General features: G+C 40.0%; 1 protein-coding gene across 1 annotated transcript in view; it reads right to left on the minus strand.

Moving 5' to 3' along the window:
- TENM4 (teneurin transmembrane protein 4) overlaps positions 1-17153 on the minus strand; it is a 342526-nt gene that overhangs the window by 82068 nt on the left and 243305 nt on the right. Inside the window, exon 13 of the mRNA XM_053934325.1 lies at positions 11155-11371. Coding sequence (XP_053790300.1) covers positions 11155-11371 — 217 coding nt within the window. The remainder of the gene's footprint in view (positions 1-11154; positions 11372-17153) is intronic.

Below are 17153 nucleotides of genomic sequence, written 5' to 3' on the forward strand. Positions count from 1 at the left end.
AATCCTGGCTGCTGCTTCCCAGCACTTATCCAGCTCTGCTAGCACACCTACGTGCTCATGGACTTGGAAGCTGTCTCTTTTCAGAGAAGCAGCTCATCAGCAAACCTAGCTGCATCCCCACCCTCCTGAGGACTGTAACCATTGCTTTATTTCCATGCTGTAAGGAAAGATGTTACCACTAAGGGGACATCACTCCCAACCCATAGCAATAAAAGGAAGATGGAGCAAGATGCATGAATCTGAATCTATTTAAAAGAGATAGAGATGGAAACTGGAGGAAAACTCAAGCCCAGACTGTCCCTGATGAGTCTCAAATCTTCTACTTCCCTGGGTGATAAAATTTGCCCCACTTGAATAAAACACAGTGCATTGGAAGCAGCTGGCTTCTCTAGTGTCAACATGTTCTTTCTGGAGGCAAGATTGAGTGTCTACAATGCCCCAAGCCCCCCAGGAACCAGGTTAATGCTAATTTAGTCAGCTATTTCCTTCAGTTGACCTTGGTCTAAATGCAATTACCCTGCAAAGAAGTTAAGTGGTACTGCTAAGATGCTCAGCTCTGCTAGAAGGTCTCCAAATACATTTACATAAAATTATCTCTCATGTTAATAGAAGAGATTTATTCCATCAGTCCAGGCCTGCTAGTTCAGAGTGTTTTCTGCAGTTGAACAAAATTCAATTTCTTGTAGCCTGAGTCTCATATTTTCATTAAATTATTAACAGATTCCACCTATTGTCTCTGGTTTTTGGTTTGTTTTTGTTTGTTTTGTTTCCTTCACTACTGTTACATGAGACTGTATAGATTCTTGTTTTACAAGGAAAAGCAGTGTCCATTTTTTCTTCTTTAATTAGACTTTTCCTTTTAAAATTTTTTATTTGTCCATAAAAACTTGCCTGAAAGACCAAATCATTGTCAAAATGCTATTTACAAGGCCAGATGGTATATCAGACGATTTTACACTGCTGCATTGTGAAGTTATCCTTTATTCCCAAGCAAATTAAATTAAGACTTTCTGCTAAGATCTGGGCCACAGTGGCAAAACAGACAGGAGTACACTGATGCCTTTACATTTCTATTGCTCAGAGACAAATAAAATTTGACAGACTGTCAACAAAATTCAAGTAGACCAAACCAGCCTTAGAACAGAGGCCAGAAAAGTAAATTCCACAAAAGTCATTTCACCTCATGGGAGCACATTAAAGATTTGTCTTTAATACTAACTCTGATCCAGTGTCTCACAACCTAGACACTGGTCCTTCCAACACACTTTAGTCGCGGATGCTTTCTGGTGACAGTGTGCTTGGCATTTGGAAATAAGGGGAAAATACTGTTTCTGCTGAGCATTTTTCATTGTAAGAAGAAAATTCCATGCATCCTGAATCCCACTTTTTCTGCAAGAAATGTATATTCTTTCCCTGACTGAGGATAGGTGTATGGGAAATCTCACTCCAATTAATTTCTGCTGCTCCTCAAAATACTTCCCACATACCTCATTCTCGTTTAAAGGTTTCAATGTGTGAAAATGGTTATCATGATTGCTTAGCCATCCTCAACCAAGTTATTAATAACAAATATTTTAATCTGACATTAAAAATCTTTTTTAACTTACCACTTTCATATTTTATTGGTATATATAAATATACACGCACATATATAGGATTTATCCTTTTCTTGGGATAAAACTTCAACAGAGCTCCATAGAACAAAAATCCAGAAAGTTATAATTCATTGGGAAGAATGTTATTAATGAAAAATAATCTCTACAACCTTTCCGTGTGACACCAGTCATGTCAGCTGGTCTGTTTATGTCTCTTTACTGCATCTACAAAATAACAATCCCCTCCTTACAGAGACATAAGAAGAATAATTGTAGTAATCTGATAATCCCTTTCCATGGGGAGTTTTACATTCTCATGGCACTCATCTGTGATCTGCTCAGTCTGATAAGTGCCTAGAAGTACAGATGTGCTACAATCTCTTGTCTTTAGCCTTGGCTGTGGCCTTTTTGCTTGAGAATAAGAGAAGATAAAGCAAAATGTACCTCGTCCATTTTGGGTTGAATGCACCTGTCTAATGTTAAACAACCTCAGGGCAGTCTTGTACCAGGATAGACAGAGCACTTGGTAGAATGCCAGGTAAAAGCTAAGGGCATCATGATCAAACACACGGACACAGAGAAAATGCCTGAGCTGGCAGATGAAGGACAAAGGAAGAAGAGGAAAGATCAGAACATACAGACGTTCAAGTTCATTGCTTGTGGCAGTATTTCCCTCAAAAGCTGACTGTAAAAACAGCCCTGCCCACTCGCCTCTTAACTGTGGAGAAAAACCTCCTGACAGTCTTTCTTTGAACTGAGTAAATCCATCTAACTTTTTTAGTTCAGTTTAGTTGTAAGAAAAGCTTAAAGTCAAAACCTATGTACTGCTCTTAGCTGCCATCTGAATTAAGGAATTAAGGTAAGGAAAAAGAATGCAAATGATCCTTCTGAAGGTCGCTTTGTTAAAAAGAAAAAAGGCAGACTTTCATATAGGAAATGAAAATTGAAGAGGAGTCATCCAGGAAGAGCCCCGCACTATCTCGGACAGCACAAGTGAGTTTTTGAAAGGGTTTGGCACATGTTGTGCAGCTGGGATACAATCCTGTTGGATTTAGCAGGGCTTGATGCAATAGGACATGGAATAATGGTTCTAAACTAGAAGAGGGTAGATTCACACTACGTTTAAGAAAGAAATGGTTTATGATAAGGATGGCAAAACACCGGCACAGACTGTGTGGAGAGGTTGTGGCTGCCCAACCCCAGGAAACATTCAAGGCCAAGTTGGACGGGGTTTGAGCAACCTGATACAGCTGAAGATGTCCCTACTCATGGCAGGGGCTAGATGGCCTTTAAAGGTCCATTTCACCCCAAAATATTCTATGATTCTAAATAACTGATTAGGCTCATCTGAGGAGTTTGTACTAATGGAAGCACCAGAATGCTGGTGTCAATGTGACAAAGGGACTAATGCACTAATGTTTGACCATATCCCAAATGGGGACCTGCTAAGTGGCACTGACAGAGAGGGCTTGGAACAGATCCTGCCATTCAGCTTTGTGAGCTGCTGATGGAACACGGACCCTGAAGCAGGAGAATGGGTGACAAAGAGCAAAGTTTTTAAGAGCTCTGAACAGAATCAGTAAAAGAAAGTAAATTCTAAGTAGTTTGCAGCAAGAAACTGTACCTGCCCTGTTCATTTAACCTACTCAGTGAAGGTACTAAAAAGGTCTCATCTCTGAAAGATCAAGAGATGCTGATGATTATGTGATCCTTAGCTGTCAACCTTTTGCAAGAAGTCTGCTACAGTATTTAGATATTCCACAAAAGACACAGCAAAGCCAAGTGAATGAAAAGCTCCAGTGAAAACCCATTACTGAAATTGTTGGAAGAAGGACAGGGGAAAAAAAGCCACATAATGCTCAGATACTTTTATAAATGAAGTTGGTATTTGAAGTCAGAAACAAAGTGCTTATTAATCAATATTTATAATAACATCTCTAGATGCAGATTTTATTCTTACCGCCTCCTTAAATCTTGTCTCACTTGACAGTATCAAACCAGTGAGTCTTTTATTTTTAGTATACATATTTTTAGTATACATATTTTTAGTACACATGCAAGGACTTGGTTTTGTGATCAATTGTTGTTCAGTTTCTTAGGCTTCCCACTGCATGCACCTGACTCCATTTTGCTCTGTGAAGACTTATAAACTGATGGTTCTTTAACATCTCCTTGGGTATCATCTTTTTCAGCAGTAGTAGTGACTGCTGGTTGTAGCTCCTCCAAAAGGAAAAGGAGGTACATTTATTGCATGACAGCGTGGTAACAAAATGTAATATCCTTTGAGGACCACCTACCACTTCTAGAAACTCCATCATCATTGCTCTCACAAGAATTCCCTATTGGCTCCATTCTTGAAAGACTCAGGCCCTTATTGCTTTGAATACATCTCCCAGGAACTGAACATTATTCACCTTCTTGATGAGTGTCCTTTTCTCTTTATGACAGCACAATCTTCCTCTCTGATCTGCCAAGCAATCTGACGACTCTTGGAAAGAGATGCCACTCCTGCCATCCAAAGCATCTTGTGTCTCTATGCCTCATTGACTTACTATTTTTACACCTCAAGATTTCTCAGTTGAGCTATAATGGTAAGGTGGGAGGGTAAGGGATATGGGAAGGCTACTCAGCAGAGGAAAAGATGCTGATGACATCTGTGGAATTGTAAAACTGCCTCCAACTGTTTAAATGAAAGTATTTTAGAACAGAGTTTTATAGGAAATGCAACACATAATAAAGATGGGCTGTGCTTTACTGCAAAGTTTCAGTGAAGAATCCTTTTACTCACAACGCGGTTGGCTAATGCTTTAGGAGTTGATGACTCCCTCATTTTCTCCAGTAAAACCAAAGAAACACTCTCTTGCTTTGCATAAGGTATCAAAGAAACACAATCACACTTGTATTTTTTAGGTCTGTACAATCCAAATCAAGTGTCCAGCAGTACCTAAAGTGCAAGATCATTTTTCCACCTAATACTGAATTATGCTTATTTCATGATTTTTCAGAAGTCATTTTATAGCCATTATTTCTATGAGAGATAAAGACTTTATGCTGCAATAAGTTTCAGAGATGAATTCATGTCAAGTCTTCACTAAAAATGTCTGCAGAACTTAGTAGCTCAGTATTATTACAGTATTTTACATCTGATATTTATTTTGTAAGCTCTGGCCACATATTTAGCTCTGCAGAAGAACAGGAATAAAAGCACTGCCCTTCATTGAATCTGAGGCACCATGAAAACAAAACCAAGCAGAAGAGGAGGAAAAATGCATTATTTCCAGGTTAATTACAAAATTATCTCTCTTCTGATGATCATAGGGGAATTTCTTTAACTACATATAAGCTGGCTGATAGATTTGTAATGATCAAAAGGAATTAGGAAAGAATGTCCAATAAAATACAAAAGATTTTATGTTTGGAATTATAAAACTGCTTTTTTATACAGAAGGTTTTAACCAATGTAGCAAATAAATGTAACACTCAAAGGACAGACTCTTCCTGATATGGCAGCTTTTTTCAGAGGACAGTAACTTAAGTACTGAATAAATATTTAATTAAATATCCATGTGCAGATCCAAGAAAATGCATCAACACCTACACCATAGTTTAGACTCCTAAATCCAAAAGTGCACATCAGTACCTCTGTAATCTGGGAGGTACTTAAATCTCAAGCCTTCAAAACTTGCAAGTTTGAAAAAAACTCCTAATGAGCTGTTTCCTGCACAATCCAAGAGCTCTTTGGGACACAGGTGTCACCCGAGACCTTTTAATTCCAGGTGCAGGATGGTGCAGTGTTTCTATCACTTGCCTCACTGGGCCTTGGAAGTATGCCCACACTAGGAAGATCCTACTCCTTCCTTTGTGCTTGGTCATAAATATCTAATGTTTTAAAAATATTTTTTAAAAGCTGAAGCCCAGTTTCTCTAATGACTGTACACAGAACTTAGAGAATTACAGAATCATTAATGCTGGACACGACCTCGAAGATCATTGAGTCCAACCAAATTCCTTTTACTAACAGTTACAAAAGAGGAATATAATTACATCATGGTTAACTATCTATGTCATGGAAAAGCACATAAATATGGACAGTTTTGCTTTCATGAAGTCTTGCAGGTATAAATTCCACGAAGTTGATGTAAGTAGCTGCATATATTGCATTACTTTACTATATGGGAATAAAGTTATGCTAAACTCAAAATGAGAGGGCAAACATTGGAAAAGAAAATAAGCCCTGTACACAGGAATGATAAATTTTAAAAGTATGCTTTGCTCTTAATCCCTCTTGAAGGGATTACCAAAATAAAAACCAGTAAGTTTGAAAAAAGCTATGACTTGTACCTAATAAGGAGTTCATGAAAGTAGAAAGCATCAAAAGAAGAATGATGCTTTTGGAAGACAATAATGCTGGGAAGAAGAGGGTTTGAAGACTTGCTGTGTTAGCCTGGACTAAAATATGGAAAAATATGACCTTGCTTCCATCAAAGCAGGTACCATGCTGTGCCACAAGTGCTCACACTCAGAACACCGGATGCGGTGTTATCTCTATGGCACAGTTTTAAACAGATGTAGCATTCCAAGCTCTCCTAACCCATGGAGCTGCTGTGCTCCCTAAGCTCCTGTATCGCTTCTGGGTGTCTGCATTCAGTGGGTGCATCCGACCCAGAGAATTTCCTGCTGCTGAAGGGAACTGCATCTGCCTGGAGTTGGACCAGAGCCATGGGCTGGACTAGCCAGCTCAGGAGAAATCATCAGGATTAAAGCTACACCTGGTAAGTTTTGGTTCTTTGACCTCTAACTTTGTCTTCAACTAAAGAAGTGTTTCTTAGGTCACTGTATCAAAGTTACACTTTTCTTGATGGAAAAAAAGACAGAAAAGACAGAGCATCTTGGTTTCCTTGGGAAGAAACCTCAGAAAGATCTGCTACGGTGAACCCACAGCCTTCCATGAATGGGACGAAATGTGTGAAAAGGGAACATGCTTTGAACATATGCATAGAATCAGAGAATGGTTGGTGACATTAAAGACCATCCAGCTTCAATGCCCTCCCATGGGAAGGGACACCTACCTCTATGTCAGATTGCTCAGAGCCCCATCCAACCTGACCATGAATACTTCCAGGGATAGGGCAGCCACAGCTTCTCTGGGCAAACTCCCTCAAGGATACTAAGAAAACATAGCAACGTTCTTCAAAATCACTTAGGACTGACCAGAAGGACTACCAAAACATTCTGATAAAATATTCTGATCCCCCCCTATTTTTCTAGCTCTTCTTTGGCCATGATCAATATTCACAGTTTTGGTTTTGATGGGACTTGGGACCAATGCAATTTAACTCTGACAATAAACCCCATTTATTTATTTATTTATTCAGAGTAAAAGAGTGCACACAGGCATTTATAGCATACCTGTCTCTCTGAGTTTCTAACTGTGCTGTGTAACCCCCTCCACCTGGATCAGTAAAGTACACTGTACTGCCTGGCACACAGAGGGGACACAGGAAGGTTGAGTGACATGTTTACAGATACCTTGTCATTCAGTAATGGGAAAAAATGTACAAAGTTAATTCTGATCAGAATTTTAAATCATCAAAATCAACTTTGTACACAGACTACTGACCTGAGGGCAATCACTACTCCTGCAGCTAATAACAAATGCTGCTTTCTGATGTTTCATGTAACTCAGATGGCTATTTCTAGCTGCCCAAGTAATCAGAACAGGTTGATACTATTGGCAGCAAGTAGATGTACACAATCTGTCTCAAAAAAGGAGGGGTATAAAACACACTTACTTCAAAATTGAATGATTTGAAATTCTCTTTACAAAAGTGCCAATTCTACACACGGTTTTCTGAGGCACTTTAACCATGCCAACACTTAGCATAGAAGACTGTGGACCAGCCTTTTCTTGCCATTTTATGAACATGTCCCTCAAAAGAGAACAAATATATCAGGTGCCCTACTTTATAGTCAACTTATTGACACCACTGCATCTTGTGCTACTCGTTATGGTGATGGACAACTAAGAATGGCTTAAAAACAACAAAGCTAACAGTAAGAGTAAGTGGTTTCGAAATCAATACAAGAATGACCAAATAGTAGAGCAGTGCTTGTTATCTGTTCATCAAAATGATGTGAAAAGACATTCTGCACATTCAAAATTTAATTTAGCTACTTGCTTTATCATCATAAACACTCATTCCAATATGGGTAATGATTATTTTTTCTTCCCAAACATGAATAATATATAATTGCTGGTATTTGGGGAAGAGACAAGGTCTTTGCCTTTATCCATCAGGGTAATTTATCATTGTCTTTCTTTTTCTTCTGCACTGGTAGAGAGCTTGTCAGCTCAGCTTGTTCTTAAAAAGCCAGAGTGTAATTCAATAATAAATTCACTCAAAGGCTAGCTGTCATGAGACATTCATTTATTTGTATCCATTAGGTGATCTGCACTGCTGTTCTCTCTGAAGAGTGGCTAAGCTGTGGTTTTGAAGCTCAGGAAATATATTGCAGAGATATTCAGTCACCTCCTTCACACTGCTGCCACTTCTGCACAGGCCAGACAGGGATGCAAATGTGCCCAGGTTCCCTCAGGATGATAATCAGTCAGCCATGACCTAGTGAAGCCTGGAGGAGCACTCAGCTCCTGACCTGAATGGCGAGTGTGCCTGTGCCACTGGTGCCCGTGCAAGGTACCAGACACACAGGATACAGAGATCCACACCACCTCTGTGTTGCCTGCTCATGGGGGATTGCTCACAGCAAATGACATGGATCCAACTCCAACCCTACGCCATGAAGATAATGGCGTTGGGACAGAAAGATATAGAAAGCTCCATGAACAGCAGTCTACGGTCCTTATCTTCACCAAGAAGGCGACCACTTCATGAATCATCCCAGCAGCAATGGCAGAGAGTTGTCCTAAAGCAGGATGCTGCAGCCCTCCATAAGAATAACTCCCTCTTGTCAGACAAACTTTTAAGCCAGCAGATGGAAGGAGTGATATAACAGCTCATCTTGCCCCAGCGGCTGCTGTGATTTTTATAGAGACACCGAGCAGCTCCATGGACAACAGGGATATTATCACCTGTCTATTGTAAAAGCAACTGGTGGAGTTTCAATGACAATGCTACTGAATAAAGGGCACATCCACACATGCAAATACAGGCAGTCCTGCCTGTCCAGACTAACTGGATCCCAGATGGTCCCAGACCATGCTTCCCCACATACCAGTCACTGACTACTGCTGAAGCAGTGTCATTTCCAGGGTGACCAGAGGAGCTGTTCAAAGGTCCAGCTTTCTGGGAGGTGAAACAGGCAATTGAAACTATAGAGAGAAGCCAAATAAGCAGAAAACCTTTGCAATGGTTGGATTTATTCAGATCTGTAGGATCTTTAAGAACTAACAGGAACATGTGATGTCTTTTAAAATCCCAACAGAGTAGTGGCAATTTCAACAACCCAAGACTCTCATGAGCCTGGACCAGGTGCTGTCTCAGGGGAAAATATACCTTCTGTTGAGGTTCTTCAATGTTACTTGCAATCACTTTTGTGAATCAAGATACTTATCTTGAGAGATGCAATACAATCACAGCTTGGGGTAACATATCTGTAGACCATACTTAGTGGCGCACACTCTATGCTGATAATTTGAGAATGGAAACCTCATAAATCATCACTACCTCTGTATAATTCTTCATCCTAACTTAAACAGAACAAGTTTTATTACTTCCACTGCATTTAATCAAAACCAGTCATTAAACCCCTTCCTATCGATCTGAATCTTTGCATTCCCTCACTCCACTAACCTACATACCCAGACAAACATTTATGCTAGTATGTGCTCCTTCTGAATTCTGAATCTCCCCTTAGCAGGACATCTACAGATGGTTAGTAGGTCCTTCCTACATAGAGATCTATCATCAGACCTATGAAACACATGTAACTCCTGTAGGAATTTATGTGATGCTAAATGACACATTCTTTCTGTTGGTCCTCTGCTGGCACTCTGAGAAACAAATTCACCATATAATTAGAAATTCCCACTATTTTCCCCCAGCTCTGTATGCTGTCGAATGCAAGCAGCCCTTCAAGAGAAGCTGCAATTTTATTTTTTTATTGCACAAATATAAAGACTCCTATAGTTCATTAGTTGCATGAAAAGTTCACTAAACACAGATGTGTGTACCAAAAAATCTCTTGCCTGTCAGAAAGGATACATATGGACCTGATAACAGAGTCCTCTGTGGAAATGCTGAGGAATTGCTACTCTAAATACATCAGAAAAATGAAATGGTGAGCATAATCTATTTCATATTCTGAAGCCTGATTTTACAGCAACAAATCACAACAACTAGTCCAGCGTCCAGACTGTTCAGTATCCAGTACCTGTGATCTTCAGAATGCCAATGAAGGACAACAATTTGCAACATAAAAGTGTTTGGTTATAGTTTGAGTCACTGTTGTTAGCTTTCTTGGACCCCGAAGACCTTGGAAGCAAGAAGTATCTGGGAAAATATCACATCAGGGCAATTTCCTGACATGGCTGTGATGATGACGTCAACCTGTAGACTACCAAAAAAGGTGATATATGGGAACTGGTACCTAAGAGATGCTGGCAGTGTCCCTCCACAAAAAGCTAGAGGGGCTGAGAGGCCAGTTGAGATGTAAGTGCTGAAATAAATACCCACACAAACATGAGGGTTGTGTATTTTCGGTGCCAACCTATTAACTGCTGTGTGTGGGAAAGCTGAAAGTAAGCAGTTCTTGACTGGGTAAAGCTCAACAGAGTTCAAACCTATGTGTTGAGAGCCACCTCCAGGATCAGGGTCACTACTTCTGAAAGGCAACATTCAGGGCAGACACTGAATGATCTAGGAATTTGACACTCCAGTTACCCTGCTACAAGAAATGATTTTCAGGGATGACCAGCCTTGACAGACAGGAATATACTTAAACCAAATTGCTGAGATGCAGTCACAGAAGTGAACTGCTATGTTTTGTTTCCCAGTTCCTGTTTCTTGATGATGATTGCAGCGATAAAGAATTTCTTGATTTTAAAATCGATCTATATTCAACCTGATTGCTTATACTGCAAATCACTCTAACAGCCCTCCTTAGATGGTATGATTTTCCTCAGTTCTTTTGAAGTCTCTAATATTCACACAATAGATTGCAAATAGCATTCTAGTTTCCTTCTCTTTTGTCTCTGTCAAAGGAAGATGTGTCACTGCTCTTTGGGTGATACTTGTGCACAATGTCAGTCACTTCATCTAGAAGAGCTGAATGGATGCCTTTCACTCCTTGAAATATGGAAAGTGAGGAAACATGCAACTGCTTGTATGTGTTGGGAGGGAAGCATCTTGCCTTACTGGCTGGCAAGAAATTGTAGGTGAAGAGGTAGTCAGCAGAACTACATCACCCAGAAAATTCTTCAGGTATCTACTTAACTTAAACAATTTTTCATTATTCTGCATCTTGCTGCCCTTCCATGTCTTAAAATGGCCAAGTGGCTTATGCTTTACCACTTACTGAATCAACTCCAAAATTCACTTACCCGCCTTCAAAAGGATTGTCCCCTGGGATGACGTGAGTGCTGTCCTTGCCAATCAGGAACTTGATTCGATCATAGAAGGAATGCAAGCTCTGCTGGGAGATGGGGGCTTGCGTCTCCTGGATGATATCCAGGGGGTCCGGGGAGCCCAGGCACAGCGCATTAACGTGGCACAGTGGCTGCAAGCAGCAGTCTGGGTCCATGCAATCCACCAGGCCATCTACAGAAGGGTAAGGAAAATTTTAGAGCAATGGAAACATGGAGTGCTGCAGACTTCAGGGTGCAAGAACTCCTTCCAATGCACACAATAGAGAAATGCGGATTTTCATCTACATTCAATAATGCATATTCACTTAAAGTCACAATAAGGAACCTGAAATACACATTAATACATAACATAAATATGCAGTAGTATGTAATATATGAAAACTCATATATTAGACTGGGGCCCCATAAAAGCATATTTTATATTAATCCTAGGATGTGCCAATTCACAACTCAGTCACTTGGATAACTAACTCCAGAGCCCTGAAAGATTGTCATGTAGTTTTTTTTGCCAAAATACATAACTTCTGTACCCTGCTCCTGTTCTTTGTGCAAATCACAGACACATTGCATCACACCAAAGCTACCTGGTTTGCTCTCAGCAGGACTAAATAGTGAATAAAGCCATGGTATCTACCATGGCTGCAGGGAGATCTATACATGTAACCTAGTAAAACAAGAGTACAAAGTGAGAGAGATTTTGCTGGGAAGGTTTGATCTTTTTTGACCTTGGTCTCATTGATTCAATACTGACACAGAGTAACAGATGACCTCAAACTCTCAGGACATAAATCTTGCACTTTCAGCACCATTAGATTAATAGTAACAACAATAATAGCAGTGGACACTCATGAAAAGGCTTGCTGAGCATACTCCAGTAAAATGAATGAGGGTCTGCATATCTGTCAAGCCATCAAATGCAGACAGTACCACTTCCCCTCCCACTGCCACAGCAACATGCCCCATTCATTTGGAGATGCCACTACTCATTGCAAACAGCACAGTAAAAAGCGGTGACAGGAAAAGAAATACCAAAAAAAGCTCAAAAGAGGTTTGATGAAGCATCACACTTAGCAATAAAAGTTGTTAGCATGTAGTAGAGACAGATCTTTAAATCAGATAAGGGTACTGGATGTTTTGTTCTGGGGTAATGGGATATGGAGCCCTTCACTTCCAACTCATCAGTTCAAGCAAGACATTTTGACAGTGAATGAAAATTACTACCATGTGATGGCTGTTCACAGACCTATGTGAAATGAGTGGTTGGTCTCTGTGTAGCTGCTGGGAGCTCCATATATCACAGACACCACCTTTACAGCAAGCATCCTACTAACGACTCCAGCAGAGAGAGAGGCAAGAAATGAACGTGCCTGGAGAGCATCACTGTCCTGAGAGGTAGAGCCCTCCTGAAGTGGGATGAAATCTTTAGTTTTCAGGATAATGGATTTTTTATCCCAAAGAAACAGTAAATTAAAACAAGACATTTTGTCATTACTACTGTTTGTGAGCTTCAGTTTTGTCCCAGTTTTACCAGTATGAATTAGAAGTCCTTTCATTAATGTTATTGGTATTACTTTGTATTTACTGCAATATAAATAGGATGAAATCTGATTTTTCATTGTTCTACTACTTAAGATGGCTCACACATAATGGACTTGGATTCTACTGAGTTATACCTCTTCCAATCTTGGAATAGTTTAGTGTTTAAAACATTGCTGACATCATCATTTCATGTGGTTACTCACACACAGAAAGCTGAACAAGCCTGGTAGGGGTTCCCAGAGCTTCCTGTGTCCAAGTAGGTCAAAGACAATGAGCACCTGCTCTGTGTACACGTACACACACATACACACACTGGGTCATTTCCACAAGTGCTCTGCACTTGCCATTAATGATAATGGAAGCACTATTAGGCCAGGAAAAGTGCTTTGGAGAATCCCATCTGTTACCCTTACCTCTGTCTGTCCTAACATCTCTACATCTTTAGAACTCCTTACAAAATCACCACAAAAAATGTGCATCTTGGACACTAAACCTACCTGTTGGCCTTTTCTCTTGATGACTAGTGATAATGAAAAAGAACTAATTAGAATTTCTTTGCCCATTATAAAAATTGCTTGCTGCAGATGATTTTATCAGTAGGATTCTGGAAGGTCAAATCTCAGATGGAGTTTGAGAGACCGTTCACAGAATACAGATTGGCTTAGATGCAACAGGCTTAGTCACAGCTACCTACTTAAAAAAAAAAAAAAGAAGAAAAACAAACAACAAACCAGCCTTGTTACTATATTGACTACAGTTTCAAGCAAGATAAAATGTTGACTTTTTCTCACATACATTAATGTTTTCTAAGGCTACAGACACTTGGCTGAATGGATGGCAAACCAGCTGTACCACACCTCTTCATTAACCTGTCTTTTTTTCTAGGCATCAGAAATGTGTTTTGGGGCCTGAAGCTGCAAGACAGCAAGAAAATGTCTTCGCAGGAAACTGTAGATAAATGTGTGAAGAATAGATGCAGAGGACAATGTTTTGAACAGGTGAGAATGATGAGGACTCATCTGCAGATAAGCCTTTCAACTAATGTGTTTTGGACCTATATGGAATAAATTGAGGAAAACTACACCAGAAAGGTTTGCCACTGACATCCCAAATTCATGAAGGCACTCAAAGGCTGAAATGGTGTTTAGCTACTCAACTCCCTCAGTTGAGTAGACAAAGTATTTCTTTAGCTTAGGAAAATGTAATGGCTATTTTTGTCTGAGCCAATGCAAAACAGCAAGAGTTAATCTACAAACCAGATCATAAGTAGTGATGTCTCCATGTGCATACTGTTTTCTTGGTTTTTGTTTAATGTATGGTCCAAAAGTCATCCAAGCAGTGCCCTACAATGACTTGTCAGGAGATATAATGACAGTGTACCCAGCTATGACTTCTCATGCCCTGATATCTCTCACTGGATCCATCAGAAGAGTGAGGATAAAGTGACATTTCCAAGAAGCTCCTGACCCATGACTCTGGCATTAACTGTCCAAATCAACAAAAACAATATGAAGTTGTAATACAAAACACCTTTGAAATCCATAAAGCATAAAGGTGAACTTTCATTAGAAATCACTGCAAGTTTTTCAGACAGGTAACAGAGGGAGGTGAACATGGGGTCAATGCCCTCCGCATCCCAAGTTTAGCAGCAGCAAAGCCACAGAGACCCATGACCTGCATGTGGATTCCTAACTCTGGTAGCTCCCAGAGCACAGGTAGGCTGCATAGTAAGTTCTTAGTTATGGATGATTTTATACAGCTCTTGGTTTTAAAAAGTGACAACACCCTTACTTAAATATAACTGTAACATGACCATGGCACTTCAGAGCAGAGAACAAATGTGTTGCTGAATTATCTGTGTGAGAAGTTTAAGTCTTGCATAGGAGGATTACTGCAATTCATAGGTTTTAAGGCTACTATGATCAACTTGTCTGACCTCTTATACCCATAGGCTGTTTATTTTTTTCCCTCCCAGAACTGGATTAAAGCCTGTGTTTTAGAAAAATATCTCATATACCAAAGAGAGCTGATTATACTGAGTCAAATGCTTCCTCCAATAAGCCTCTGAAATGCTTAATTACTGCTAGACAACTGTGTCTTATTTCAAGGTTGGATTTGTCCAACTCCAGTATCCCACAACTGGTCTTGTTTGGCCTTTGTCCATAAAGTTACCAATAGTTCCTTCTGCCCCTGAATGCTCTGATGTCTTTTCCATGTGCAAGTACCTCCACACAGAACAATAATCCGTTCCAAATCTTTTCTCTGAACAGCTAAGGAAGAACAAAATTCCCAGTTTAAGGTTTGTTTTCCATCCACTGGACTTTTTGGTGTATGCCATCCTTTGATCTCTTTCCACTAATTTCACATCTGTTATGTGTCGACACCAACACTGGACACAGCAATATGTCAGCAATATTGGGCACAGAAAAGAGGCCACTTCCTCTTCACCAAAGGGTTTTTGGGCTTCTATACTTAAAAGGCTCACAGAGGTGAAGGTGCAAAAGCCTTGCACTGAGAATTCATGTTGAGACAATTACCTCCAGTGACCTCAAAATCCTGTTCTGAGTCATTGCTTCTCAAGAATCTCTCAACCCTCCAGTATAACATCCTTTCTTTGTTTCCAGGGCTATTTTGCATTTTGCTGCATTATGATATATTTTGTTTGATTGTGACCTTGCAGTGATGTGAGTCAGATCACTCTGTGTCAAAATGATCTTGGGTACATTATTTACCACCATACTGAGCTTTAGGTGACCTAAAAATTTTACCAGGAGAGAAGTAAACTACATTTTAAGACAATAATGAAAATGCTGAGTAGGGCTGGATATGACAACCAATTCCAAGGGATCCCTACAGAAACATCTTCAATCATGGATGCCTTCCAATTAACAAATTAATTCAGAGATGTGTCACTAAGCCAGATTTTAAGACATCTCTTGTGTTTCCTTCTTATTGCCATGCAATAGGAATTTTTACATCTTTGAGACCATTTATGCGTTCTATATACACATACATATCCTGTGACAGTTCTGCTAAAACCAAACCTAAACTCTTTTGTCCCACTTTCTTTGCATGAAGCCTGAAATAAATACCTTTTTGCAATCTTAGAGTTACCATGGGGTGAATCAAACCACTGTTGTTGTGAAAAGGGAGCCATTGGCAAGACATTGTCACATCTGGTAAATAATGTGTTCAGTGGTTTGCATCTTTCACTAAGATTCAAGTAATCAGAGAATAAATCAAAGTGGATGGCACCTCTGCAGGTCATCTTGTGAGCCCTGGTTCATTCCCTTCAGAGAGGGACATTAAGGAGAATGAACTGGGCTCAGCAGAAACCCTTTCTTTTCTGCCATTGAGGATAAAGCAGCTCCAGTTTATTCAGCCAACATTGTATTTTAGGGGACCAAGACCATTTTTATCAGGTAATCTACACTCTGTGTAACACTAGACAATGAGTTTTATTCTGGGATGACTCATCTAGCTCGTATCTTGTGGGTGGAGTTGCAATATTTTTTTTTAGAATAAGGCTCTGACGCCCTTAAAGACTGCTAATCCACCAATCCCATTAGTGAGCTCTTCAAACTACTACTTTAGACTGCAAACTCCCTGGGAGCAGAGACTGTCTTTTTATTTTCTGTTCACAAAACATCTGTTCCAGTCTCAAAGGGCTCGGAAATGTCAGCACAACCCAATGAAATAACTACAATTCTCATGAAAGTTTTGTATCTGCAATGTATGTTCAGCTTTTTCTCCATGGGAGCATAGCTTCATGGAAGGGGCTGAACACCAAAAGTATCTGTGTCTTCTTGGAGCAGGACCGTGGCCTAATGAGTGTAACATCTGCATAATACCAGCTGGGGAACACCTGATTTTAAGTGACTTTAAACACTTGCTATGACTACCGAGACAGCGACACTAGATAAAGACAACAGATGAAAATGCTGACCTCACTCAGGAATTTCATGAGATACTCCATATCATAACTGCCTTCCACAAATAGTCACCTGGATACCAAATTTAAGAGGAGCTAAAATTACTTGGCTTTCAAACACTGCTCATGACCCATCACTTTCTGAAAATCATGTCCTTTATGATGTTTGTCTATATGATGCATGCAAAAAATACATCCACCCAAACCAACCAGAAATTTTGCAAAATAATTACTCTTCAGTATAAATGGAGCTACTTGCTGTCCCTGCTCTCTTTGAGCTCTTTCTGCACTTGCTGGCTGCAAAATGCTCACAAATCCCAAAGCAGTCTCATTTCTCCTTTGTGTCCTGTGCAGTCAGCTTCCAAGTTTCTCACTCACTGCCATGCAGCACCAAAAAGGCATCAAGGATTAGAGCTTTGAACAGAAGTAAAGGGCTGGTTTTGAGATACTGCTTCTGCAGTAAACAAGATCAGCTGAGAGCTAA

Source organism: Vidua chalybeata, chromosome 2 (genome assembly GCF_026979565.1).
Source record: "Vidua chalybeata isolate OUT-0048 chromosome 2, bVidCha1 merged haplotype, whole genome shotgun sequence".
Lineage (NCBI taxonomy): Eukaryota > Metazoa > Chordata > Aves > Passeriformes > Viduidae > Vidua > Vidua chalybeata.